This window comes from Aspergillus lentulus (assembly GCF_001445615.1).
Source record: "Aspergillus lentulus DNA, contig: Alt09, strain: IFM 54703, whole genome shotgun sequence".
Lineage (NCBI taxonomy): Eukaryota > Fungi > Ascomycota > Eurotiomycetes > Eurotiales > Aspergillaceae > Aspergillus > Aspergillus lentulus.
In genome coordinates this window covers 1,794,277-1,821,135 of record NW_028322117.1, presented here as the reverse complement: position 1 = coordinate 1,821,135, position 26,859 = coordinate 1,794,277, and the positions used below count along the sequence as shown (strand labels likewise).

General features: G+C 49.3%; 8 protein-coding genes across 8 annotated transcripts; 5 read left to right on the top strand and 3 right to left on the bottom strand.

Annotated features, from left to right (window-relative positions):
• Positions 1-645: 645 nt before the first annotated feature.
• On the top strand, positions 646-2,020 carry ALT_5418 (uncharacterized protein; the record flags this gene model as incomplete). Its single annotated transcript, XM_089599908.1, has 7 exons — positions 646-708; positions 852-1,025; positions 1,154-1,259; positions 1,332-1,428; positions 1,473-1,485; positions 1,546-1,702; positions 1,842-2,020. The coding sequence occupies 7 exons, from the start codon at positions 646-648 to the stop codon at positions 2,018-2,020; spliced, it is 789 nt and encodes a 262-aa protein (XP_089455785.1).
• Positions 2,021-2,815: 795 nt separating this feature from the next.
• Positions 2,816-3,618, top strand: ALT_5417 (uncharacterized protein; the record flags this gene model as incomplete). Its single annotated transcript, XM_089599907.1, has 2 exons — positions 2,816-2,907; positions 2,973-3,618. 2 exons carry the CDS (start codon positions 2,816-2,818, stop codon positions 3,616-3,618), a joined length of 738 nt encoding a protein of 245 aa, XP_089455784.1.
• A 3,325-nt stretch (positions 3,619-6,943) lies between these two features.
• Positions 6,944-8,073, top strand: ALT_5416 (zinc-binding alcohol dehydrogenase family protein; the record flags this gene model as incomplete). The annotated part of the gene is made up of 3 exons (XM_033554833.2): positions 6,944-7,065; positions 7,118-7,329; positions 7,385-8,073. 3 exons carry the CDS (start codon positions 6,944-6,946, stop codon positions 8,071-8,073), a joined length of 1,023 nt encoding a protein of 340 aa, XP_033410724.2.
• An 893-nt stretch (positions 8,074-8,966) lies between these two features.
• ALT_5415 (aquaporin NIP3-1) lies at positions 8,967-9,876 on the bottom strand (the record flags this gene model as incomplete). The annotated part of the gene is made up of 2 exons (XM_033554834.2): positions 8,967-9,562; positions 9,615-9,876. 2 exons carry the CDS (start codon positions 9,874-9,876, stop codon positions 8,967-8,969), a joined length of 858 nt encoding a protein of 285 aa, XP_033410725.2.
• Positions 9,877-10,181: 305 nt separating this feature from the next.
• On the top strand, positions 10,182-20,092 carry ALT_5414 (HET domain-containing protein; the record flags this gene model as incomplete). The annotated part of the gene is made up of 13 exons (XM_089599906.1): positions 10,182-10,197; positions 10,256-11,157; positions 12,728-12,783; positions 12,848-13,075; positions 13,137-13,953; positions 14,005-14,220; positions 14,284-14,375; positions 14,436-15,125; positions 15,234-15,611; positions 15,666-16,292; positions 16,381-17,725; positions 17,786-18,061; positions 18,143-20,092. The coding sequence occupies 13 exons, from the start codon at positions 10,182-10,184 to the stop codon at positions 20,090-20,092; spliced, it is 7,593 nt and encodes a 2,530-aa protein (XP_089455783.1).
• Positions 20,093-20,482: 390 nt separating this feature from the next.
• ALT_5413 (MDR family MFS transporter) lies at positions 20,483-22,387 on the bottom strand (the record flags this gene model as incomplete). Its single annotated transcript, XM_033554837.2, has 4 exons — positions 20,483-20,823; positions 20,883-21,140; positions 21,206-22,091; positions 22,154-22,387. 4 exons carry the CDS (start codon positions 22,385-22,387, stop codon positions 20,483-20,485), a joined length of 1,719 nt encoding a protein of 572 aa, XP_033410728.2.
• Positions 22,388-23,675: 1,288 nt separating this feature from the next.
• Positions 23,676-25,154, top strand: ALT_5412 (Zn(II)2Cys6 transcription factor domain-containing protein; the record flags this gene model as incomplete). The annotated part of the gene is made up of 1 exon (XM_033554838.2): positions 23,676-25,154. One exon carries the CDS (start codon positions 23,676-23,678, stop codon positions 25,152-25,154), a length of 1,479 nt encoding a protein of 492 aa, XP_033410729.2.
• A 90-nt stretch (positions 25,155-25,244) lies between these two features.
• On the bottom strand, positions 25,245-25,880 carry ALT_5411 (uncharacterized protein; the record flags this gene model as incomplete). Its single annotated transcript, XM_033554839.2, has 1 exon — positions 25,245-25,880. One exon carries the CDS (start codon positions 25,878-25,880, stop codon positions 25,245-25,247), a length of 636 nt encoding a protein of 211 aa, XP_033410730.2.
• Positions 25,881-26,859: the final 979 nt, after the last annotated feature.

Here is a 26,859-nt window from a genome sequence, read left to right as displayed (position 1 = left end):
TTGCAAGAAGCAGAACTCGACTGAAGCCATCTGAAGAAAATGAGAAGACTAGGTCGATCAATGATGGATCGCAACGAGCCAGACATAGTGGCGGTATTTACTCCACTGTATCATACAGGATGCTGCTCCTACTCCAATCTCCCAAACTACTCAACTCTACCATCTCATTCTACGTATAAATAGGGATATTGTCACTCAGGTAAATTCCCACGCCTTACGATTTGTTTTTGATATTTGTTTATTCTGTTTCCTACCTTCTACCTTTTATTTGCTATCAAGCTTCCTATCCCTTCTACTATTTTCTTAGCCTAGACCATCAGGCTAACACATATTATAGGAAACATGTCTACTTGCTCTTATTACGGAGCTGCTTTCACCACAGATGCTCCATTGAAGAAGTCTTCAATATAATACGCTACAGAACCTCTCTTGACCCTCCCCATACTGGGTGAAGACCCTATATCATCAAGCAAGGACCTATCAATACAAACCGGATGTCAGCAGATGCTGAGCAGCCCAGCCGCACATGTCCTCAAAGCGAAGCAGCAGTGCTAGTGCGCGACAGCATTGCAGGTACACCACTCTGCTTTATACACTTGAAAACACCGAGCATCTCTTCTCACTACCACCTGATATACAGGGAAGATGGCAGCAGCAGCCAGGCCAAGCGTGGACGTTCCCGTCGGAGCTGGCTGGCTCGCCCACCAAGTAAGTTGAATTGTCGTCTATGGCGGAACCCGACTCGCGAACAACCCCCTTTTTTGATCTTCTGTCACTGGCCAATGGTAATGTGAATGATGGAGATGTTTTTGGATGCTATTAGCGTCTCATACGTTACCATCCGGGCCCAGATGGGAGAGGCGGCCCGCCGTGAGGCCGCCGCTGAGTTCGCTGACACCCGATCTTCCTGCCGCATCCTGCTCACATCATACCAATGTGGGGCACATGGGCTCAACCTCCACGCGGAGTGTAGCTGTGTGATCCTCCTCGAGCCGTCTCTGAATCTCAATACGCTTTTTCAGGCGGTGGGACGCGTCCAAGCCAGAAGGTGTGGTCCATCTTCCAAGAGCATACCATATCCAGATGGTTGGAGTGTAATAACCCGCTCAAAGCCCTCCCGCTATTCTCAGCACAACTACATGATCTACTGAAGTCTATGGTCATGGCAGCACAGGCGAAGGATGACGGCGAAGACGAGGAAGCCGCCGACCAGGCCGAGGCCGAGGTCATCCAGGGGGCTGTGGTGGATTGTCTCCGTCGTATGCTTGGGCAGATGACCTTGGCCTACCGCAGCTAGACCTGGACCGGATGAACGCCCGCATGACGCCTAGGGGCCGCAAGAGGGAGAGAGCAAGGCAGGATTCCCCAACTGAGGGCCGCGCGCGATGAAGCGCACCAATTGGCTAGTGCTTTGGCTCTGACCGAAAAGTCTGGGATTATGAGCTTGTTAGTGTGACTAACATGCGACATAGTACAAATCGCCGAGTATGTGACCTCGGACTCGGAGGTTGAATTCAGAGACAATCTGCTGACACTAGGACGTAGCACCGCGGCGCAGAAGTCCAGCCGTCAGCAGTCACGAAACAGCGTGCCGACCAGTCGAGAAACTCCGCCCTGCTTCACTACGAAGAAACTGAGGAGCCCTTACCCGTCCCAAAGAAGCCCGCGACGATACTGACATCCCATGTGGAATGGAACGACAGTACCAGGCTCTATCGCTGGAAGCGTCAGCTATCCAGCCATAATAGCGCGTGATACCGAAGATGGACCCCGGTTCCTCTGTAGTCGGCAAGGAGAGGAACTGGGTGTCAAGCTCTGACTCGCACCACTGGCGCAAGTAGGTTGCCACTCCTACCTTAAGCTCCGTTTTGCCGTGCGTTTCCGGGTGTCCTCACAGGGAGGAAAGAAGGCAAAGGGCAAGCCACAAAAGAATGTGGCCACACCCCCAGTCTTCCATAACCCAATCAATCCCAACGATGGCCGGGCCCTTGACATGTCCAAAACCCTCTGGGGGGCATGATGTACTACACCGAAAGGTATCCCTGGATAGATGCAAGTGCTTTCCTAGTACATAATGGAAGCTGCTCATTTTATGACCCGTCTAGGTAACCATAGATTCTTTGGCTGTGCGTATCACCTGAGTGGACTAGAGTGAAATTCAAGCTCATTAACCCATCACTAATCACTATTTCTTGTTTTATGTGTTAGTTTAATTTTAGATAGATGTATAAGTTATTCATGATGAGCTCCTGCATTTGAAAGGAATAGCTCTTGAAAGAAAATAAGCATGCCACATGCTGAAACTAGGCCTTTACGAAAGGACAGGCTTGATGCTCCTAGATCGCAAGCCTGTGCTTCCATATCTTCATGGACCTTGTGGCAGGCTATGGTCATGATAGAGAGATCCTAATGGGTGATGCCAACAATCCACGTCCGCTCCACTACGTCAATTCTGAGATGTATTTGCCTGTCTGCAGCTAATTGTCAATGGACCTTAGAGCATAGGATTATTCAGTATATTCAATATAATTTCTAGTATTTGTATTTATGTTTATCCGCGTCGGCTGATTGACTTTGGGCTGACCGAAATCCTCAGTAAGGGTCAGCTGACCTGTAGTCACTAATTTCACTGTTGTACTCCACACTGTTGCTACCCCCTGAGCTACACTCTTAATGTTAGTCCTGCTTTCTATTATTGTCCAGAGTCCACCAGCCAAAGACTTTGCCGCGACTGACCATGGCGGCCTGCATAGAATTATCTGATACAGACCCGGCTGAGATTATGCGTCTGGCCGTGGAAGGATTTCGAGCCAAAATGGAGTCCTCCAATCGGCGGTTTTTACAAGACCGCATCGACGAGATCGAAGCCATGGGTCTCTCCACCGAAGAGGGGAAATTAAAGGAGATGTGCTTGTACTGGCCTAATTTAGGCGCTGAAGGCGAGGAAACGTGGAACGATACGGCCCCTTTAGGTCCTGTTCGACAATCTCGCGAGGAGAGAAAGCTACACGGCTAGAAGACGTCAAAACTATCTACTACCAGCATATGGACGGAATCATCCCTCCAACTTTGGTAACTGATGAATGGCGCCAGATGTACTTAGAAGTCTTAAAGGAAGTATGCAACGAGGCAATGGCGCAGAATCAAGAGGACGAAGATGAGGACTTCGACATCCCAATGTGCCACGAACTGGGCCACTTCATTAAATACGCTAATGGCGTTCAAGATGCAGATTTTCGCTGCTCAGGTATCTGTCCATTTGAACCCGTCCCTCCTGTCGGGAGGAAGGAGTATGCGTTCCCAGAGCGCGCGGCTGTGCGTAGACTTCCTACTCCTGAAGTCTCAACCTCCCGGGAAATGTTGAAAGAGTACCTACAAGAGAGAATGCTTGACGAGACATTTATTCAAGGCACTGTGGATGAAGATTTGGAAGTCAAGATTGGATTTCAAACTGGCCTCGGCAGTCGCGCAGGACACGACGAATGGTACAGTGCCTATCTATACTGTCGTCAGTGCGGCGATGTGACCCATCTCTCAAAGACTGGGCCTGGCGTGTTTCATTCTTCCGGGCTGATGTTGGAAACCCAGCTACTCTTTACGGGCGTATCCCCGATTTGATTTTGTACCCGAGTTCTTGGATTGGTATAGCAGCTGGCTGGATTATGTGGATATGAATGAGGTCCGAAAAAATGTACGGTGCCTGTACGGTGATGATGATTATTATTCAGACACAAACCAAGGAGTTTTATGACAAGTAGGGATTACTAAGATACCATCTTATCCGTGCTTAGAAGAAGATAGTGTACGTACACTGGATAATGTATAGGCTATCAAGATCTGGTTGATGCTACTAGTTATTCTTTTCTTCAAGACTCCTGGTATTACCCAGTTGAATTTGCTGCATGATAACAGGCATTGTTATTAGATGGTTAGTAGTTAAAGGATAAATTATGCTGCTTAGGAACTCATAATATAATCCAGCCAGCCTCTTAATTAGTGCACCTATATAAGCATTCATCAGCCTTATAAGAGGAGGCTTAACTTTCTTCTTGCTATATTACCTTACCTAGTAAGCACCTCCTAGACTCTCCATCCTTTACTGTTATATAAAGTTTACCCAACCTTTCCACTTAATATATTTGAAATCATGCCATAATTAAAGCATTCACAAGGCTCACTCTGGGGAACTGTTCTCTCCTTGTTTCGAAGCATTGTCGCATACTGCGAGGATGGAACCAATTCGAAACTCGAGGTATGTTTCGATCGGCCCCTGGGGACGAGAACCACGGCAATTTGCGTCCCTATCGCCTCCACAACTTACTCAGGGAAATGCATTGATGCATGGTGTTATGAAATGCCGCTGCTTCAGAGTACTGAAGGTTCACGATATAAAAGGGTTGGAGTTGCCTTTGTGGTTGAGGAATCGGACCCTGCCAATGACTTTTAAGGCGAATCAACCCAGACCAGGCTTGCCAACGCGCCATAGTATGTGTCTGAAAAATGGAAGGAACATTTTACCAGCAAGCATCCTTCCTCCTTCCAATTCAACAGCAATTGGCTCGCAATCAAGCCGTGCGGCCCATCCATTTATTCTGATTCTTGGGTGGAATAGGCCCCCTCACCCGTCGCTATATGCCCGCAATTCCCATTTCCTGCTCCCCAACTCCCCCACCCCCCTTCGAGTCCGGCCACTGCATCTATCTCGCTTGTCGACCCCCTGCGTAGTGGCTGGACACTCTGAATCACCCCAAAAGCGGCTGTCTTTCTCCTCCCCCCGCAAGTCTGATCTGTCGCAAAGACAACCACAACAAAATTCCTTGCCCCAGAGCAAAGACTGCATCATTGACAGCGACAAACCCAACCATATGGTACCATGCATTAATAATCAGAATGATCGGGTGTCCACCATCTAGATACAGATCCCATGGGACAGAGACTCTGGGGACCCAGGAAACGGCTGAGAGCATGAAAGCCGCTGTCTGAAGCTTAAGTCCAGTCAGACTTTGAGATTGTAAGGGCATGCGGGCTTGTTTGATTATTCCAATGACAAGCGGTATGGTCGTAAGAAATGGCAGAAGAATGACGGCATGAAGGCCCTGGAAGAGAGCGATAGGGTCGCGCTCATGCTCAGGCCAGTTCGGATGGTGTGGAGGACAGAAGATGTCCGACACTGCGTCTGCTACGACAGGGGCTATGGATACAATGAGAAAGCCGAGATAAATGACAACTGTCAAAGCCTTGCGAAGGCGACTAGTGAGTCTGTGGTAGAGGATGAGCCCAAATCTTGATATTTTAGTCAGTCTCCGGTCGCTGTTTGATTACTAGGAAGTGGGGCATTTTGAGCTCACAGGATATTCCACAATGCCCATACGCCTAACACTTGGACAAAATTGACCCAGTCAAGTGCATTACGCGGATGGTGAGTCCAGTACCCTGTCTCAACAGGGAGATTGATAGTGTAAAAGAAGACCAAAAGGAGATGCTCGGTGGAACAAGTGACATTGAAAAGTAGGTAGAGCAACGAAATGTCTCTAGAACCCTTGTCTAGCCAAGCTTGACGTATATGAGGGACGAAGGAAGTAAAGACCGAAACAAGGACGACGCTATTTGTTTGTTAGGTTTTCTGAAAAATGCATGGTTTTAGCTCCACTTGTGCAGAGAGAAATACCCACAAGCTGATAACGACCAGCAGCATGCTGTGCAATCTCTGTTAGGACTCAGGAGCGGGAAGGTCAGTACATGGAATATAATGAAGGTGAGCGAGGGGCGTGGATAATGAAGGGAGGTGCAGACTGATGTGCCAAAAAGAAAATTAACAAGTAACCGCCAAGTAACCGGCCCCTTAAGTGATAGTCTGGATAAATAGGTAGATTTTGCAAGGGCCAATTAGCTTGGACAATTAGCTCGGACAAAGAGCCCGACTATTATCTAGTGGGGCCAGAAATCTCATCATTCCAAATGGCTGTACAAAGTATATACCGTACTCCGTGGCTAAGAGATAGCAGGTTTGAGTAAGGTGTCATGGCGTCCATGGTCGCCCTAATGCTGCATTCACCTTGTTGATATCGGAATCAAGCAAATAGCCCGGAGATTAGTCGTGAGCTTGAGGGCAACTAGGGTTTGGTCTACTTCATTCGGCCAATAGGCACATTCGATAAAGAGAAGCCTACGGCAAAAAAAACCCTCGGCCAGGACAGGAGACATTGGTCTCCATTTGCCAAGGTCTGCTAGTTCAGTAGTTGAACCTGGCATTATTATCCCACGATCACCGGGCACAATCCGACTGGATCGAGCGAAAAAGCAGATATTTTACCATCCGATATCGAAATGATACCGGCGACCACCGAGATAGGTCCGTCATCAGATATTAGTGGAGAGTGCAATGAATGAGGGGTTCGCGGCTCACCTGGGAATTACGTTACAGGTGCAAAAAGTTGTCAGATAGATTCTCTACAACATTGTTCTTATCGTCCTTTTTGTTGTTTGGCCGGTGAGGAATACCCAGTCCATGACGCGCTTGACTACATCGCAGTCATTTTCGAGTTCATCGACAAGCACGGATCCTCGTATCTGACGAGAGAAAAGATCGAGGACTCTAATCCTGCAAGACTGGGGAAACTATGAGGCAACAGGCACATTATATGGGCAAGTCTTGTATTCAAGAGCCTAGACCCGCATTGAAGGCCAGAAAGAATCCGAAGCAAAACAACCAAGACCGGTAGTTTACTCTGAGTTATACAAGTGTGAAGAGCATTGTCGCCATGACAAATCCAATAACATTCTTTACGCGAGGAATTATGAAGGTACAATATCCGATTTGTAATCAGCCAGACTTAACTATAGTTAAAGCATCTGTCCCCGCTCCGCCGTCATCCGCACCAAGACCCGCCCTCCGGTCTACCTCAACCAAAGCTGCATTCAGTCTTCGGATCGCGTCGCCGTCATGAAGGAAGCATTGGTTAGCAAGGGACCTTCTGTCGAGATCGTCGATAATCCCATCCCGACACCCGGACTGGATCAGGTTCTGATTAAAGTTATTGTGAGCGGGACAAATCCTAAGGATTGGTATGTCCCCCGCAATCGTCATGTTGGCTGAATGTCTCTAATATCGCTTTAGGAAGGTCCCCGAATGGATGGACCGAACTGACAACCAGGGCGATGATATCGCTGGTATTGTCGCCGCCGTCGGCGACAATGTCACCGAGTTCAAGCCCGGTGACCGCGTAGCTGCGTTCCATCAGATGCTGGAACCCCATGGCAGTTACGCCGAGTATGCCATTAGCTGGCAGCATACTACTTTCCACATTCCCAAGTCCACAAGCTTTGAAGGTCAGCATAACCCCGGAATTCTGCAAGCAACCTATCAGTATTGACCGATGAGTAGAAGCTGCTACGTTACCCCTTGCAGCTATGACATCGGCCCTTGCATTGTACCACCACCTCGGCCTGCCTGAACCATGGCGTCCGGCGACTTCCCGTATCCCGCTGGTTATCTACGGCGGCGCTACAGCAGTCGGAGCCTTTGCTATTCAAATGGCTGTCAAGAGTAACATTCACCCCATCATCACCGTCGCGGGACGTGGCATCCCATTCGTGGAGAGTCTCATCGACCGGTCCAAGGGTGACACCATCGTCGACTACCGCAAGGGCGATGAGTTTGTCGTCTCCGAAATTAAGAATGCGCTGAAAGCGTCTGGATCGAACGAGACGCTCTTCCATGCTTTTGATGGCGTTAGCGAGGGAAGTAGCATTACTAACCTCGGAAAGGTGGTATCGCAGGGAGGAAAGATTGCCTTCGTTTTGCCTGTGGGGGATGATGCCCTTCCTGCAGGTATCAACAAGGCCAAGACGAATGTTGGTTGTGTTCATGCCGACCAGAAGGACTTTGGGTTTGTTCATTTCAGATACATCGCCAAGGGACTGTTGGATGGGTGGTTCAAGCCTCATCCGCATGAGGTCGTGCCGGGTGGTCTTGGGGGACTTCAGCAGGCCTTGACTGATTTGAAGAATGGTAAGGCGAGCGCGGTCAAGTATGTGGTGAGAGTAGGAGAGACCCAGGGTGCGAATGCATAGATTGTTCGAAATATATCACAGACTCATCCATGAACAAAAATTAAAGGTTATTCTATTCATCTCTACTTGGCAAATATTGAGGAACTACATGCTTTTTGGACACTTGTGTGTCTCAACCATGTACTTTATATAAAACAATGGTATGAGGTATCAATGCTGCTAGCTTTACTTATAGGCCCTTTCCACCCTTGTCACCATACTCAACCAACGAAGTCTAGCCCACACAGTCACCGTGTGCCACAACAGGCCGCTGTTGGTTAGTTGAAAATATTGTACCAACATAGAGGGACACACGTAATCTGCAGACTACGGAGTACATCGTCCAGCACCTTTTTAGTGTAGCGATATTGGATATTGATAGTTAGACTTTTTGCAGCGCCAAGTCTGCTTTGCAATGGAGACCATTCCGCCATTGACCAGAGCCAAAAGACAGGAAATCGATCACCTAAACAGATGGAGATGACATGCTGATGGGCCTGAAGACTCGTGGGCACCCCAGACTGCGACAACAATTGCACATCCCCTCCCGATGTTCTTGTTATTATCTGTAACGTACATTTGTGGTCATATATTGTTACACCTGATCTTAGGAAATTCATACAACACAGTCGAAAGAATATCATCACCCGCGATCGGATCTACTATGGTGCAGCCTAAACTCGTCTAAGTAGCGCGCAGGAGGTCTAACATGCAGGCGCTTTCCATGGTGGCACCAAAAAGTATACTATCCCATGCCCGACCGAAGCGGCCAAAGGGCCAACCTACTTGCATGAGAAGACTGTCAATATTATTATGGCCAGAGAAAACTCACCCAGTGGATCCAATGATACCCGGGGAACGTGGTTGCCACATATACCCCGAAGCACCGAGCTGGGTTCAAGCCTGTATTACCCTCAATCAGCAACCGGATAATCAAGACTGAAGACCAACATACTCGCCCCATTATATCCCTTCCGTGTATAGGCAGAGCCCCAGCTGACTAGCCCCAGTGCTAGTCCCACCAGCCAAGGCGACAGCGCCGCCCCATACACCTGCACCTGCCGGGGATCCAGCCCTACACCAAAGGCCAGGAATAACAGAATTAAACAGCAAATGAATTCCAGCAGGAGAGCCTGTCGGACCGGGACGAGCTCTGTGTTGATATAGCATCCCCCTACCAGGAACGCCTCTGAGCCCCATGCCGGCTGCAAAATCCAGCCAGCCAATGCTCCGCCAAGGACCTGGCCACTGAGGTAAAGGACGGCGCGTGGAAACGAGATTAATCGCGCGAAGAATGTCGCCATGGTGATTGTTGGATTAAGATGGCTCCCGCTGATAGACGAAAAAGAGAAGATGAACAGCGTGAGGAAAAGCCAATTGCTGATGCCACCGAATAGTGGACCGAGAAACTCTGGCGTTCCAAACACCCCTGCAGTGTCTGGAGGCGTAGATGGAGGCGGCAGGGGAGAACTACCCATCCACGCGGTGATAAACGAGAGCATCATGGTGCCTATTCGACGTCATTTCACTACGCAAAGACGAAGCCCCATAGGTGAGTATACCGACGCATTCAATCAACGCAAATCGCCAGAGATTCAAATCAATAAATCCATGGAAATTGTAGGCATCCCGGAAGCTCATTAACGGGGCCGCATCGGGCGTCTTCTTTAGAACTTCTAGGTTGTCCGGATCATGGCGATCAAGGACGAGGCCTTGGTTTCCTCCAATGCGGCCGGCGAATGGCTGGATCTGCGGTTTGCTGGAGAGGCTGCGGATGTTTGTACTGATGTCGAAGTCATCGCGGTACTGATCTGGCGCTGTCATCTCTACGTGTGATCTGCTCAGTTACCAATTGAAACAATATAATTAAGGCAGGAGACTCAATGGAGTAAATATAAAGGCATAAATATGTTAACCCATATTGATGTGAATGATGTCTTGGAATCTCCAAATGTAGGGGTTAACCCCAGTATGTCACATGACGCTGAGTCAGACACTGTAATCGATGCATAAGCATTAGTTATAGCATGTTATAACATTATACAGCTGCACTACTTGCAAACCAGCCAAAATAAACTTTTACCTATCACCTGCTTGTGTCGCTTATAGCCACTATTTCCACAAGGACCATGAATAGTAACATATGTACATTGGGATATTGAAGGACCCATAGATCAATTCTGTAACCTTGTCTTCCGGGAAGTTCACAAGTCCTGGCTTGAACCACCGTTTCGCACGGCCCCCCTCCAACGGTTCAGGGACCTTCTGGACGTCCATGTGCGCTGCAAGGGTCGTAGCGAGGACGCCAACCCGTTCGAAGCAAAATGGGCGCCGTTTCATATAACATGGTTCAAAATCAGCCCAAACGGGCAACGGGCTTTGCACGGCAATTGGAAGTCTGGGCGCGCTATATGGTACTACCAAGCATTCGGACCTGCAAGTTACTTGCAAGAGATGGCCTTCACCATCGGCATTTTTCAGTCCAGGCTGGGAGCTGCAGGCGGGTTCTACATGGATGAGCCTGTGAAAGGCTTTGTGAATGATGTGCCAGATCCAGGTTTCTGGTATTGGTCCATCCTTCATTTGGTCCCTGCTCATTTCTGCCCGTTGCACCAGGAGACCTCCTGGCCGGAAGGCCGCTACGACGGCCATATGATACCTGTAGCACTTATTCTACAGGCTCTTCGTGATGCCGCCGACTCATGGGAGCAGGTTGCCAATCACCTCAGCTCCCTCGTAGACGACCAGGGTGCCATTTTCGATCCTGACGAGCACGACCGTCTTTTATTCGATGACAATACGTTCTCACGCTCGCGGCTTTACTTCTGGGCCATCGACTGTCTGGGGATGTTCATTCGTAGCATTTCAGCAACCATGCGAGAGTGGCAGAATTTCTGGGAAGCTCGCAAACACATTTTCAACGCCGGTGAGAACTTCACCAGGGAGGTTCGCCGAGAAACAGGAGATGCAGCGATCCCCTGGTGTGCCCCTTTAGGCTATTTGGCAAATCTGGTACCACAGGTGGAGGACCAAATCGCCCGCTTGGAGGCGTTAAAATCCCGTCTCGAAAATATGCGCTCCCAGATTGATACTCTGCGAAATGGTGTAAGTATGCAATGCAGCCTACCCTGCCACACCGTGCGTTGACATTGATGTTTTGCAGCTCCTCAATAGTAGAGAGATTAAGACAAAATTGTGGCTTCAGTGCTGCTACTTTCATCACAGATTCAGAACCTTGAAATGCAGTGACAGAGAGAACCTCAGCATTAGATCCCAGGGCTCAGATGTGAATGCACTCGCCCATACTAGAGGAGTGCGATGTTGGTAACTAGAGGGAAGAGCCACTGTACAGCAGACTGTTTGTGAATAAATCACTTTTTCGACTGTTACCTACTGGTATTAATAATGCCAGATTGTCAAAGGGGGTAAGAGGCAGCTATTGGGATATATTTATCTTCGCCTACTTTCTCTGGATGCTTGTGAATTACCCCTCCAACAGGTAGCCTCACCAATATCACAATCACACTGGACATGCACTCCACTTCTTGGTCGAGTTGTCAGCTTTACCCAAGTCATCCAATTGAACACCGTGAACAACAGCACATAATGTGCACACTGGAGCTTCCTTCTGAGTGAAGACAATATTACTGCAAGCCATAATCCAGTTTTAATCCAATGTAATGGCTCAGCAACCATCCCATCACACCGTGTAATGGATCAAGACGCAAGCCGTTGAAGCAGGGGAAGGTTGGGAAGCCGCCCGAAAAGCACATAAACCACAGCCCAAACCACTATCACACTGGCTGGACGACCTTCTGCCTCGGCCAAAACAACTACGATACTCACTGGATGAGCTTCTGTGAAGTGATCCAGCTGTATCGGACAGTATCTGACAGTATCCTGTAGAGGATTCCATTGCCTGAATCACGCAATGGATTGTCTATGGCTAGTGACCCTGGGGAAGGCAATGAAAATGCAGCACAACCTTCCCTGGAGGTGCTTGGCTGTGATGATACCTTCATATTGCCTTATCTATTTCAATACTGCCATTGCTACTGCCATTACCAAGATAGCAGCCAGCATAACAGCCAGCAGCCATAAAACCTAGAAGGGAACGACTGGCCCCACCATAGCAGGTTGACGAATGGGCTAGGCACCAATATATGATAATGAATCAAGTCTGGTTAACACTGACAATGGTAAGGAGGATAAAATTAGCTCCAAATAGGTCTACAGTAATGTCATTGGTGTGATGAGGTCCTAGGATCCTAGTATACACTGGATAATATATAGGCTATCAAGATCTGGTTGGCGCTACTGGTTATTCTTTTCTTTAAGACTTCTAAGTATTATCCAGTTAAATTTACTACATACTAACAGGTAATATTATTAGATAAGTAGTAGTTAAAAAATTACGCTGCATAAGAAATCACGAGATATAATCTAACCAGCCCCTTAATTAGTACACCCACATAAGCATTCATCAGCCTTGCAAGAGGAGGCTTAACTTCCTTCTTACTATATTACCTTACCTAGTAAGCACCTCCTAGACTCTCCATCCTTTGCCGTTATATAAAGTTTACTCAACCTTTCCACTTAATATATTTACAATCATGCCATCATTAAAGCGTTCACAACGCTCACTCTGGGGAACTGTTCTCTCCTTGTTTCAAAGCAACTCGAGAAAGAAACAACGCAGCAGATCTCGTCGTCCAAGGTATGGGAGCACGAGTAAGAAAGAGAGAGTAAAGGAGCGAGAGCAATCACGAGAGAGACATAAACATACGGGAAGAAGGCGTGGCAACAGAGGGCGAGGGGAGAGACGGGATTATGACGGAGAGGAAGAGACCTGGAAGGAACAAAAGCAAGAGGAGAATACTAAGATTGAGGAACAAAAGCAAAAAGAGAATACTAAGACTGAGGAACAAAATGCGAGGGAACATATCCAGAGAATCCGACAAGACCTTGGCGTAGATGAGCAACACAATAAACTGGCCTCCGGTTTGGAAAGAGCCCTGAACGTGTGAGCCGATGTGTTAAGAGATACTTCCTGTTTTTGAGCAGTCACGCTAACAAGTGTTTAGACTTTCTGAAGATGTGTACCAATCACCGGCTCATTTCTTTCTTGAACTGATACAAAACGCAGACGATAATGTCTATCAAGCGGAGTCGATTACGCCATCAACCTCAGAGCCGAAAGTGATACCAACTTTGGCAGTGGCGTACAGAAATGGACGTCTGCGCACGGATTGCAACGAGCTCGGTTTCAGCAAGAAAAATGTCGACGCTATCTGCAACGCAGGATTGAGTACAAAGAAGTACGAGTCCAGATCAACTGGCGAAAAGGGAGTCGGCTTCAAATCAGTCTTCCTGGTAGCGGACATAGTCTGGATTGCGTCGAACGCATATACCTTCAAATTCGACAGAGGCCAGAGACTTGGTATGCTGATCCCTATATGGGAATCGCTGCCACCGCCAGAAGAAATTCGCCAAGGATACACGTCAATGGTGTTCCAGTTGTCATCGGATGTTGATGTGCCCGCCTTGCTACACGGTATAGGTGCATACACTTCTAAAGCTCTGATCTTTCTGAAGCAGTTGCGATGTATCAACCTGAATATCGAAGACCAAGATGAAATCCCATGTGCAAGCGTCACTAGGAAAGATGAGAATCTGGATAAAAGGGGTGTTTATATGACCACACTTACATATTCTGACAATTGGGAGAGGCGGTATATTGTCACCGAATATAAAATAGATCAAATGCCAAGCGACAAGAAGCGGCCGAACCAGACTGAATCTGAGATAAAGTTGGCATTTCCAATTGACGCTGATGGTCAGCCGATATTACAAGCTCAAGACGTCTATTTATTTCTTCCAGTACGCAGCTATGGATTTACGGTTTGTGAGCTTAATCCTCAGCAAATAAGACTATGGCTGACGATCCAGCAGTTCCTTCTTCAAGCTAATTTCGTATTACCAACAAGCCGAGAAGAAATCAGCGACAAATCTGATAAGTCTGGCAAACCTGACTGGAATGGCAAGATTCGAGTGGAAATCCCCAACGCATTTGTGACAGCAATTGAATATCTGATACAAGGCCGACTCCGCTATTCGTGGATCAAGTTTCTCCCTAATTTGCAGCCACAGAAAGACTTTTTCGAACACGTACGACCGAGGATTTGGGCCAGTATAGCCGAGAAACCATTTCTAGCTTCTGAGAGCGATCAGCTCACAAAGCCGTCATCTCTTCGATACATCCCTCATGAGTTTAGGCACTCAGACGATATTCCATTCACACTTGGCAGGAACACCGAGGGGCGGTATCTTTCACGACGGTATTCGGAAAACGACTGGTCCATCTTGAAGGACCTTGGTGTTAGACAATTATCTCTCGAAGAGTTTCTGGAGGATCTGAAACTTCTTATTGAATGCGACAAAGGTATCGAGAATAAATCTCTAGAGTGGCATCTGGGACTTGCTGAAGCCCTAAACGGTCACAAAGACTTGGACAAAAACATGAAGCTCTTGCAAACTCTTCAGATCATTCCTCTAAGAGAAGGATGGACATCAGCAGACAAGGGGCTCATTCTGCTTCCTCCAGAGAAAGAATCAACTGCCCTACCACCCGGTATCAAAGTTTTCGAGATCCACCAGGACATTCAAGGCAATAAAGAAAACATAATCCGCCGAGCCCTCTTCCAACGTGCCGGAGCGAAACCTTACTCCGTGAGCGACATTCATGACTCTATCGTCAGCAATCAGGTCAACAAGAAGTCGGCTGAGTCTGGTCCTCTGTCGCACTTGATCGCTCAGCTGGACTTTCTCCACCGAACCGGGTGGTCTAATCAGGGTAATACTGACATATGGGTCGCTACCACGGACAACAAATACTGCTTGGCATCCTCGGTTTATATTGACTCGAACTTGGAGGATTCTGCTGCTGCAATTTTCGCCAAAGCGGGGCAGACGGTTCCTCTCTTGCATCGAGATTATCTGACCATCAGCACCGAAAACAAAGAGAGTTGGATCTTTTTCCTTTTTTGGAACCTGGGAATATATCGGATTCCAAGGTTGGTCGCTAATATAAACATGTACACACAGGAGCTTTCCCCAGATTTCGAACGTGTCACTGAAATATTACCATCACCCAGATGGCTGCAACTGTTGAAAGACCACAGGAATATCTATGAAACATGGCTTGACAAAGGGCGGTTCTCGCAGACAGCGAAAGTGCGAGAAAAACTAAAATCCAAGCTTGTAGAATGCCACGACACTCCGGTGAAATCAGCGCTTAAAGACACGTTCCTGGTTCCGAAGAGCTTATTAATCGATAATTCAATTCCTATCCCACGCTTGAAGGTAGAAAATGACCATGAGCACGGATGGTCCTTTCTAAGTCACTTAGAGGTCCTGTTGGACACAAACGTCCAATTTTACATCCGATGCTTGCAAAGATTGAGGGAGTCGGAGAACATAACTCCATCCGAAGATCAGATGTATGCAATGTATCGGGCACTGCAGAACAGATATTCCGAGAATCAAAAGGATGTTGTTCGGTATGATCGTATATTCCTCCTGTGTATGTTGCTAATTGCCGACGTTAACCCTAGACACACCTTCCGAATTTCCAAGCTTGTCTATGTTCCAATTGGAGAGTCTAAACGCAAGTCTGCTTGGCTCAGTGCCGACGAATGTGTCTGGGAGGGCCCCGACAGTCTCCTACAGACTCCAAGACTCGAGAAGGTGTATAAAGATTGCAAACATCTTTTTCATGAGGTTTTGGGAGTCCAGGATGCCGATCCAGGGCGCATACTTAAGGAGATTGAGATTTGCCGGCCAACTATCCTGCAGGATATACTGGAGCTCTTCCAAGACGCAGACAGACTTTTGAAGAAGAACGGAGAAAAGAAAGTCAAGGGCATTGGGCTAGGATCCGAGATATTCCCAGTCTATAACTTTCTGGGTGGATCTGGCCCGTTTCGTCTAGCTGATTGGTACGGGCACTCACCTTGGTGGATTGCAGATGAGTGGGAGCTTCGAGAGAGCGCTGGTACCCAGGTTCCGTTGCTTGCTTTCGATTACGTGGATCTGCTGAGGATGCCTTCCATCATGGACGCATTTGAACTACAAAGCCGGATGTTGTCCACCTGGGCCAAAAAGTCTCTTAAACATGAAGGCCGGCAACAGTTGAGTTTGGAGACTGCACATTTCCACCATAGGATCAGATTTATCCGTCGGTAAGTGAACTTTCTGCAACAGCTAAGTTGAACGCTGAGAGACACGAATATGGTTAACCGCAGATGCTACTAGGCTGATCTCCGACAGAACCCCTAGGTTGGGAATAATTTTGCACTGCCTGAAGAACATTAAGTTATTTCAAGCAGACAAGCTGACATCGGAGTGGACAGTAGTAAGTCCACTGGGCCAGCGAATAATCACCAGCAACACCCTGACCATACAATCTTTCCTGAAGGAGGAAGACGATGGCCTCCATGTTTATGTGGCAACCAATACCATTGCTAAGAAGCGATTTCCAGTTGATCTCAGTGAACAGCTCTCGAGGTTTTGTGGTATTATAGGTCCACAGGAAAGGAAATTGGCGTGGATCATAATGAATGACGCGGATTTACAATACATTGAAGAGACGCTTGCGTTCCACAAGTTTCCTCACGATAAGGAGTGGTCACTACCGGAGCAATCCCAGCATAGTAAACCATATATGCCTGCTTCAAGGGGAACAAAGGTCGTGAAGCGGATAAGTCCAACATCAGGCCAGGAGGGCGATCAAGTCTTTGACCAAAATACTAACCAGGCAAGTATACAAGGGATCAGACAAAAGGCGGAAAGCACATCGTCATCTTCAGATAGCGAGCAGACGGAACATCATGTCTCTTCCGCACAAGAGAAAAATACAAAGCCGGAATCGACCGGGGAACAGCCAGCAGAGACTACAGTTTCTATCAACGATACTACCGTAGAAAAAGATTCGTCACAGCCACCGAACGATAGGAGGAGCAGTAGCAACTGTTCAGTGCAGAGAGAGCCACTGATTTCCGAAAGAAGAAGATCTGCCAGTTCTTCGTCTTGGACAGTGGAGGGAACCGACGAGTCAGAGTCCGCCAACGCCCATAGTCTGAAATCAGGTCTACGAGCTGAATCTCCTATATCCGAGCCTTCAGACCCACCTCCTAATAGCCTTCCGTCAAGGCTCATGAGATTCGTGCGGTCGGGCTCCACAAAGGAAAAGACAACTTATCAAGGCGGGCTCGCTGAGGGCACCATTCTTTCTTTATATCGTCAAGTTGTTGACGTCAAGAAGGAGAGCCACGAACCAATCCTCGTTGGGGTTCCTGAGCGGGAACAGCACTATAAATCTCCTCAATCTCGATCTCGATCTCGATCCTCTCAATCCGCACCTTACATAGTGGACCCTGGACTTCCGGATCGTTCTCTGCGCGACTTCACAAGGAACCTTGTCAAACGCACAACTCGAAAGGAATTAGCCCAAGTTGTCTACCTGGATGGGGTTGTTGACGAAATCAGTCTCGATAAGAACATTATCACACATACTGGCCGTGTACATGTTGATACTACCACCAAAGTTACAACTGTCTTCGTTACTTTGCCAGACCCTCTCCAAGCGGAGCAAGCATTCTCAGGCGAGATATTTGTAAGTCCTATTCTTGTCAGATGTACATGGTTCTATCATACTAATCCTGCCTGAATGCAGGTTGCAAAGTTTCTCTCGAGAGAGTTTCCTGATTATTACAAACCGGATGTGCATTGGACCAGTCCCTCGAGATCGCTTGTGGGTTACAACAGAGACGACACAAAAGCCACATTCACACTGCCTGATGCGGCCAAGTTTACAGAGTTCCTTGTGCAATATGGGTACGAGCAAGCCAAAGACTGGAATAACAGACCTGTCACATACCACTTAGACGTACACACTACTGCAGGAGATCTGCATGCTTCATTCCAGCTCCATCAAAAGCGTTTTGACATGGTAAGTAAAACGCCAGTGCTGAACAGCTGAACTTACCATGTCTCACAACGAATTTCTTACGTTGCTAACAATTGGATGAAGGCTCGGAAAATCTCAATGAAAACAACGAAGAACGAAGTTTTCGTGCTCATACGAGTATACAATATCTATGATCAGCCGGATATGGCCTTTTACGTCAATCCATGGAATCTGTACGCCGCTGGGAAATTGGATCTTACTGCACAAGGAGATCATTACCTTGCAGCACTAATGGACGCTTCCTCAGACACCTCCTCTTTTAACATCACGGACTACGAATGGACAGACGGCTATAAGTACCAACCTTTGGAACCTAGCAAAGGCATCCGTTTGTTGAAGCTGTTCCCAGGCAAAAAGGAAAGTCCACTGGAAGGGATTCTTTTCCCCACATTCCTGGACGCTGGAGATGAATACATAGCTGTCTCATATACCTGGGGGCCAGCACTAAAACCGTATCGTATACGGACTGAGGAAGGCGACATACCTATTCCCGCATCCTTGTACTCTGCCTTAAGACGGGTACGAAGGTTGGATGAGACTGTCCTCGTATGGGCTGATGCCATTTCAATCCACCAGACGGACAAACTCGAGAAGGTGCAACAGATTAGCTTACTCCCGGTAATATTCCAGCAGGCGGTGCAAGTATTTGGATGGGTAGGGGAAAGGGCCGATCAAAGTGAGCTTGCAATTAAATCGCTGCGAACCATGAATGACCCGAAGAAAGAGAACTTATCAGCCTTTGGCCAAGAAAAATGGACGGCCATCAGCAAGCTTTTCCAAAGACCCTGGTTCATGCGATCCTGGATAATTCAGGAGGTGATCCTAGCGAGAGATCTCATTGTACACTGTGGTTCTGATCACATCCGGTGGGAGGACCTCTACGAAGCCGTGAAGAGCTGTCAGGCACACGCGGAAAAGTCAATAAAGACCCTAGACATTCCCACCATGCGCGATATGAGCACGATACTCAGCCTTGGTGAAACTCGACACGGATATCGACAATTAGAGAAAACATACAATCTTCTCGATCTCTTTGAATTATTTCATCATGCAAAAGCGACCTTCCAGCGCGACAGGCTATTTACGTTGCTGAATGTTGCGGCAGACGCAGACAGCCCAAAGCTCAAGCCCGACTACAAGTCCTCATTGGAAGATATCGTTTGTCGGTACGCTTCAGAGTTTGTCCATCGTAAGAAGACGGCTACTCTACTTTATCGAGGTCGAATTTCGTCTCAGCCGGAACGTTTTCCATCGTGGATTCCAGACTGGACAGCGGATCCGTATCCGAAAACGATCACATCGTGGCATCCAGAGCGTGAATTCTGTGCGGCGGGAAAGATGGAAGAAAATGCACAGTTAGCACCAAAAGATGATAAAGATGACAGGATTCTTCTGATTGACGGCTGCCTCGTCGATGAAATCGAGAAATTAGGGAAATGCACGTCCGAGGTCGATGACGCGCTGGACTACATCGCAGACATTTTCGAGTTCATCGACAAGCACGGATCCTCGTATTTGACGAGAGAGTCAATCGAGGACTTAAAGTGGAAGCTACCGATTGGTAATGCAAAGAAAGCACCCTGGGGAGATTGGCTAGGCCAGGCTTTCCGGGCATCATTCCAGGCGTTAGCAGAGTATATGGAATTGAGGAAGGACGACTCCCAAAAGCAGTTCACAGAGAGGTATTCTCGTGCGGAGATCATGAAGCAGAGGCTTTCCCAGCTGCATGAGGAATTATGGTTGTTTCTTTTCACGGCCATTGACTTTTCTGAAAGGTTTCGGCCGTCCGTAGTGTGTCTTACGAAACGAGGTTATTTTGGACTTGTTCCGGGAACGGCGAGGAAGGGCGACTTTATTGTCCTTCTGTACGGTGGAGTTGTTCCATTTTGTCTGAGGAGAAGCGAGCAAAAGAATATTTATCAGCTGGTGGGGGAAGCTTACATACATGGTATCATGCACGGGGAGGCTTTGGATTTTGAAGGAGTCCAGGCTCAGACTTTTGACCTGTACTAGGCAAAATCTTATTGTTCCATACGAAAGGCAAAGAGAGACATATACTAATCCAAAGTTCTTTAAGGGCTTACCCCAAGCTCCTACAAAACAACAGATCACCTTTGTATGAGATGTTAGGCCGACAGAGAGTCATATAATGCAAGACTACCTCCCTGGAGCCCTATCATACTGTACTAATTGTCCTGGCCCTCCTCCCCATCGCGGTGCTTCATTCTTTTCTTGCTGACTGGAGTCTGGAGAGATTGCCTCATCCAAGTATTCGAGTCAAAATTCTACATAAAGCTAGGAGTTTATAGTTAATGCTCTATCTTAGCAACTGACAGCTTGGCTATATTCACAGGCACTATTGCAAGGGTTCTGAGTTCATCCACAACATGACTATAGGCGCATTCAAGGACTCGCGGACGCAGCCGCCGCTTTTTGCTCGCGTCTCTTCTTCACATCTTCCGGCCGCACACTCTTCCACTCAGCGCCAAAGGAGACCAAGAATGCCAACCCCGCCAGTGCAATACACCAGATCCATCCGGCCTTGATGCCGTTCATGTACGCATGCACCACCACATCGAGATCCTCCTTGCGAGGGAACGCACGCGATAACCCCGTGGAACCAGCGGCCAGGACGTCCGCGACAGAGATGTTGGGGCTCTCCTTGGTCAGCGTGTTGATGAGGACGTTGTTCATGATGTTAGTAGCGGCCGAGACTCCGACCGTGCCGCCGATGAATTGGAAGACTGTGACTATTAGAGTACGACCCCAAGAGTGGGGAATGCGGGAGCGGGAGTTGACTCACAAAGGACAGTCGCCAGCGTGATGGACATGTCCACGCGCGGAGTGATTGCCTGGGCCACGATGACATTGAGCTGGATAACGAGTCCGGAGCCGATAGCGGCCAGCACCTGGTAGCCGATGTATTGGCCTGCCGTGGCAGCCGGGCCCATGGTGTAGATCAGTCCGGTCCCAACCGTGACGAACATGGCCCCTAGCATGAGGAAGGGCTGATAGAAGCCGACCTTCCCAAGGAGGATGGATCCGACGAAACTAAAGATGGCTGGTTTGGAGGGGGTGAGGGGTATGTTCGACGCCGGCACGGAACAAGGGAAGGCAGGCACTTACAAGTGGTTAGCACGGTGGGCAGTGTGCGAATACCCGACTCGGACGGCGACTGGCCTTGACCGGCCTGGAAAAAGATGGGCAGATTGTAGACCCGCGCGAATCCGGACCCCTGCGCGGTCAGGTTGAATAGAGCGAGGACGAGAATGCTTCGGCGTTTGATGATGCGGGGGACGACCATGGCTCCTTCGCCCTGCTTCCATTCCACCAGGACAAACACGATCATGAGGAGTCCGAACCCAACGAGCAATCCGATCGGGATACTGCTGTGCCAGGGATGTTTGACACCACCGTCCTCGAGGGCGAGAAGAAGACACACCATTCCACCCACAAGGACCACCATTCCTGGAAAGTCGAACAGAGTGGGGATCTTGTCAATTGTGGTGTGGGCCACGCGTGAGTGAGGGGGGGTCTTCAACAGAAGCAGGAGAATAATCGAGGCGGCGCCGCCAATGGGCAGGTTGACCCAGAAACACCATCTCCACGTCACATACTGCGTGAAGACCCCACTCAGGATCGGACCGAGCACGGAAGACACACTCCAGACCGCGCTGGTGACGCCAAAGACGGCGTGTAGGTATTTAGGCCTCGTGATAAAGGCAAGGATGGTATAAACACCGCCGGTCACGCCCGCACCACCCACACCCTGGATGGCTCGACCCACAATGAGGGCTGGGCTGTTGGGCGCGAGGGCGGCAATCAGACTCCCGAGCTCGAAGACCCCGACGGCCGTGAGAAAGGCGGTTTTGAGGGGGAAGAACTTGTAAGCTTTCCCCCAGAAGGCCTGGAAGGTGGCCAGACATAAGAAGAACGCAGAGCCGTACCAACCTTCTTGGTCGAGACTGTGGAACCTTTTGGTGATTGTAGGGATCGCAGTGGTTATAATGCTCTGGGAGTTTGGGGACGTTGGTTAGTGACCGTAAAGTCATCAAACATCAAGGCAACTCTTACCATGTCCAAGGCGACAAGAAACATAGCCAGGAGCAATGCAACCGTGAGCACTGCCCCTAGTAGAGGATCCGGGTACTTGACCGCAGGAGGGCCAGCAGGTGGTGCTTGTGTTGCTTCTGGCTCTTTCTTTTCCGCCACATCGATCGTGTCATCATCGGACGGAGAACCGGCAGCCCCAGTTTCTTGACTGCAAGAGGCATTAGTTGCGGGGACTGCATCCTTTACTTCAGACATGGTTGGATCGTGTCTGCTACAGTCGATATGGTTTTGAGTTGACTGTATACGTATTCCTGACTGCAGGCGGAGGAAAGGATTTCTCTATCTACACGTCTGCCTGCGTGGAGACCAAGAGCTGCCCTTTCTAGTCTTTCCTCTCATCATGACAAGCTGCTCCAGTTACCTATTCGGGCATGTTTGCAATCTCCCGGGGACTAGGGGATGGGAAGAAGACCCCTGCCTCTTGCGACGTGTTGCAATTTATCCACAGCAAAACAAACAGTTGAGGAATACCCACTTTTACTTGATTCGTTCAGCGTCCGGGAGGGTCGATCAGTCTGTGTGACAGGTTGGGCCTCGTCTCCAAAAGCCAGTGTTTGCATCTGCAGCCACGCCTCTCTTGGCAGGTTATGATTCGACATTCTGGCAGGGGTCAGAGGGAAGAAAGGAGCCGAACGGCAGGGGCTCGGCTCCTTTCTTGCGCTCCCATTCGTGGGAGTTCAAGAAAGACACATGGAACGGGTTCGTCCAGGTTGATCGATTTGTTTCTTGAGTTCGCCTTGCAGATCTTCCTTCCATTGCTATATCGAGAACTTATGGCGCTTGGAGCCTCTGTGCAGATATTATACCACTAGACTAATGTGTACCTCGTGTGGACACTCATTTAGTCTAGTGGTATAGTATTGTGGCAGCTTCTTGGCCCCGAGTCTAAGAACTCTTAGTTGGTCTTGAGTCTCTTGGCTCTGCGATCTGATCCCCCCGCAGCTATCTATCCCCTTGTGATTTTGAAGAAACGATGTAACCCAGGAATAGTGACTATCCGTTTAACTGAAAGGAAAATCGCCTGGCGACGTTTATCTGGATGTGCTGGGTCTCCTCTTAAACTGAAAGATGGTCTCCTCGCACCCTCCTTTGCCAGAATAATTGGTATACATGCCCGAATATAACACACTCGCTCCCACAAACAGACGAGTCTCGGGGAAGTTGACGGTGCAGCTAAGCACAAAGGGCTCTGTGGTATAATAGTTGGCTCTGAAACCTTGTTAGGCCCAGCCCAGTCCGCCCCCTACTCTGGAACAACTGGCTAACCAACGGAGAAGAGGGGTTATACGATATCGCATCACCCAAATTGTTACACTTCCAATCATCGCAAAGAGAAGATAAGCCTGCAAAGCTACGCGAATACGAACCTGCATCCGAGCCACAATGACGAAGTACGCCTTGGTCGCCATTGTATGCCGCAATATACTACCAATAATAAATATGCCAGGCAAGCACCGCTACTGATAATCCAAGATAGCTGTAAATGGTCAGAATTGATCACCCTCCTGCCATGTCCGAGGTGAAGTTTCGGTCCTCATGCGACTCGTGTCTTAGCACCAAGGTCAAGTGTAGCCAGACGAGACCAGCATGTGCCAGGTGCACTCAACACGGTCGCCAGTGTGTGTACAGCCAATATCGCAAGATCGGTCGTCCCTCTGCGAAAGCTCTAGGCGCATTGACCGAGCCCAGGGGCCAGCTGCAAGAACGCGCTGCAAAGCCCGGCCGAAAACCGAAGAAGACTCAACAGCAGCACAGTCCACAGCTTCCTGTTGAACACTCGCCAAGAGGCACGGAACCGCTTCTGCCCCCGAATGTTTTGGGTGAACCGCTGGGGAGCAGTGTCAACCCGAGCCATGTATTGAATGACTTTGGGACTCCAGCACCAGGGAGCGGGGCCAGCTCCATTTTGGAGGAACTCCATGCAGGCAACAATTCCGCTTCATCTGCCGGAGATTCTGCATTGTCCCTCGACCAGAACATGTCCGACTCAGGAATTGGGGCGAGTCTAGCCAGCAGCCTTGAGTACGGGATAGGGGAGGTTGACTGGGCTACGCTACAGGGTATAATTGAGGGATCAGCGTTCCAAGAGCTGGACCTTGCGCCGCAAGGGCAGTATTACGGTTCCACAGAGCCCCGTATCTGGGGAAGCGGGCTGTCCCCTGTATGCCTAGACGACCCTGGTCCCACCGCGCAGGTGGAACCTCTTTTCTCCCCACTTACCAGCAACTATTCTCTATTTGCGGGGCATCCCACCGTACATTCTCCCCGTCGACCGACCTTGGCCTCGCGTCCCTCCGCCTCCCTCATCGGCGAGTCGAATCCGTCCCTCCTCAGTACCCGCTGCACATCCCATTGCTACGGCGCTCTCACCAGCCAGCTGACCAAGCTCTCCGACCTCCAGGCCCTCGGAACCAGCGTGGCCCTAGACGTCCTCCTCAACCTTGAAAACCAAGTCAGCCGCGCTCGGGACAAGATCCTCCGCTGCCAGTCCTGTCTCGCGGCCACGGGATGCGGACAGACGCTGGTACTTCTGACGCTCGTGGTGGCCAATGTCCTCAGCCTGTTCGAGAATAGCAGCGGCGGGTCTCAGGAGGACGGCCAGAGTGAGGGCGACAGAGGCTGTATACCGAGTGCTGAGTCGCCCATGAGTCGGGGCTCGTCGTCGACGGATGCCAGTGACTGGCGCAGCGCGCTCCCGCACACGAAGCGGCCGTTAGTACTTGGGACTGTTCAACTCAATGAATCTGTTAAGCGGGCCTTCTCGCGACATCTGGTGCGGATGTATCTGGACCGGCAGCGAGGCGTGGTGAAGCAGCTGGAACAACTGCTCAGGCAAACAGACGGAAACAATACCAGTTCCAAGCTGACGGAAGACCTACTCCAGGATGTGTTGGGTCGCGTGGAGCGCTTCATTGGGTTTATGACTCTCACCGCGAGTCTGGAGCGGCAAGTTTGGGATTGATGATAGTGGGGCAGCAGGCATATAGAACAGAAAATGAAAAAGGAAATTCGTTTTCGTTGAACGCATTCTACTCGTCTATCGTCTATCCCATCATGAAGCCTTCCACACATGTAAATTGGCCGTGACACTATCCAGTAACCGCGTCACTTGGAATAAAAGTGTAACTACCCTCGAATCAGCCTTTCTTAGATTGGCATTATCGCTCCTATCCATCTGTCGCAAGGCCTTGGTCAGGTTCCATAGGGAGCGACAGATCATATCCAGCGCCAAGTATCTGCTTTCCTCATCGCTCAACTCGTGCTCTCCCAATGCCATCCTGGAGGGCCTGCACACCACTCCGTTAGAGACCGGTATATCCTGCAGCGATTGCGCCGATCCATACTGAAGGCAATCCGTAGACCACAGCTTCGGCTGTCCGGCGGGAGTAAAGGAGGTTTGTTCAAAGGGAGTCGTGTCAGAACATGTATACGTTGTCACAGCGATGCGGAGGAAGGAGACCAGCCTCTCGTAGATCTGCAGGAGAACGTCCCGAATCTCCGTCGCGGAGGAGACGAGCGAGAGATTGTGTAACGGACATCTCTGCGACTGCAGGGCGAAGTCGATTGTCTGCGTGGTAGCGATGACGATGATCTCGAGGTTGATTTCGACCATGTGGTCGATGCGCTGCCAGGCCCTTGTTGCATACTTAAGGCATGAACATTGTGCTTTTTCCATGGCGTAGTTCATGGCAATGCCTCTCTTTTTGCACGATTAGGAAAAGCAGGGGGCTTTTTCGATCTTTTATCACCATTGGCGCAAGCAACTGCAGGCTACAATAACAGCCATTGATTTCCCCCCCTGTTCAAGGATTCCTTTTTCTTTGCCATGAGGACAGCCAGGGACATGGAGCCGTACATGGTGTTGCACATGGCGCTTCTTCACGTAGTCAACGCTAGTGGCAGGTGGGGAGAGGATTTAATCTGAACCCTTGTTCAAATCTCGTGTTCTATATCACCTTCGCAATCGCTAAGCGCTTGCTGTGCCGTCCCTAATGCATTATCCATCGGTCTCCGGATAAATATACGAATTTATTCGGATGCTCTTGCGTGTACTTTTTCAACAACTCGTGCAGTTTCTCGGAGACAGAGGACTGGAGAGGAAGGAGGGCGCAATCGTACTTCGCACGACGCATTCCTCGCTTTACCTAGAGCCTCGGACTTTCCTCTCGTTGGTGATGGCGGATGAGGCCATGCATGCCACCAAATGATGATCTCCTGCTTGCGTCCGCCCACACAGTCACCGTGCGGCCACAGCAGGCCGCTGTTGGTTAGTTGAAAATATTATACCACCATTAGAGGGACACGTAACCCGTAGACTACAGAGTACATCGTCCAGCACCTTTTTAGAGTAGCGGTATTGGATATTGATAGTTAGTCGAGACTTTTTGCAGCGCCAAGTCTGCTTTGCAATCGCCATATCAGGGATAGCCGCTCAACTCAGGCCTCCTGCTAGCACCTAAAATGTGCAGTACCCCGAGTGCAGGTCTGGTAAACTTCCTGTATCCTGCATTCGCAAATGAAGCGTACTTTTGCACTTGATAAAGAGCTCAAGTGTGTCTGGATTTGGTCTAGCGTGGTGTGTAGTGAAGCTATTCCAAGCATCTTTCATTCATATAGTGATTCTGGATATGGTAGTATACGCTGTCAAAGCATCAAGATTAGCCCGC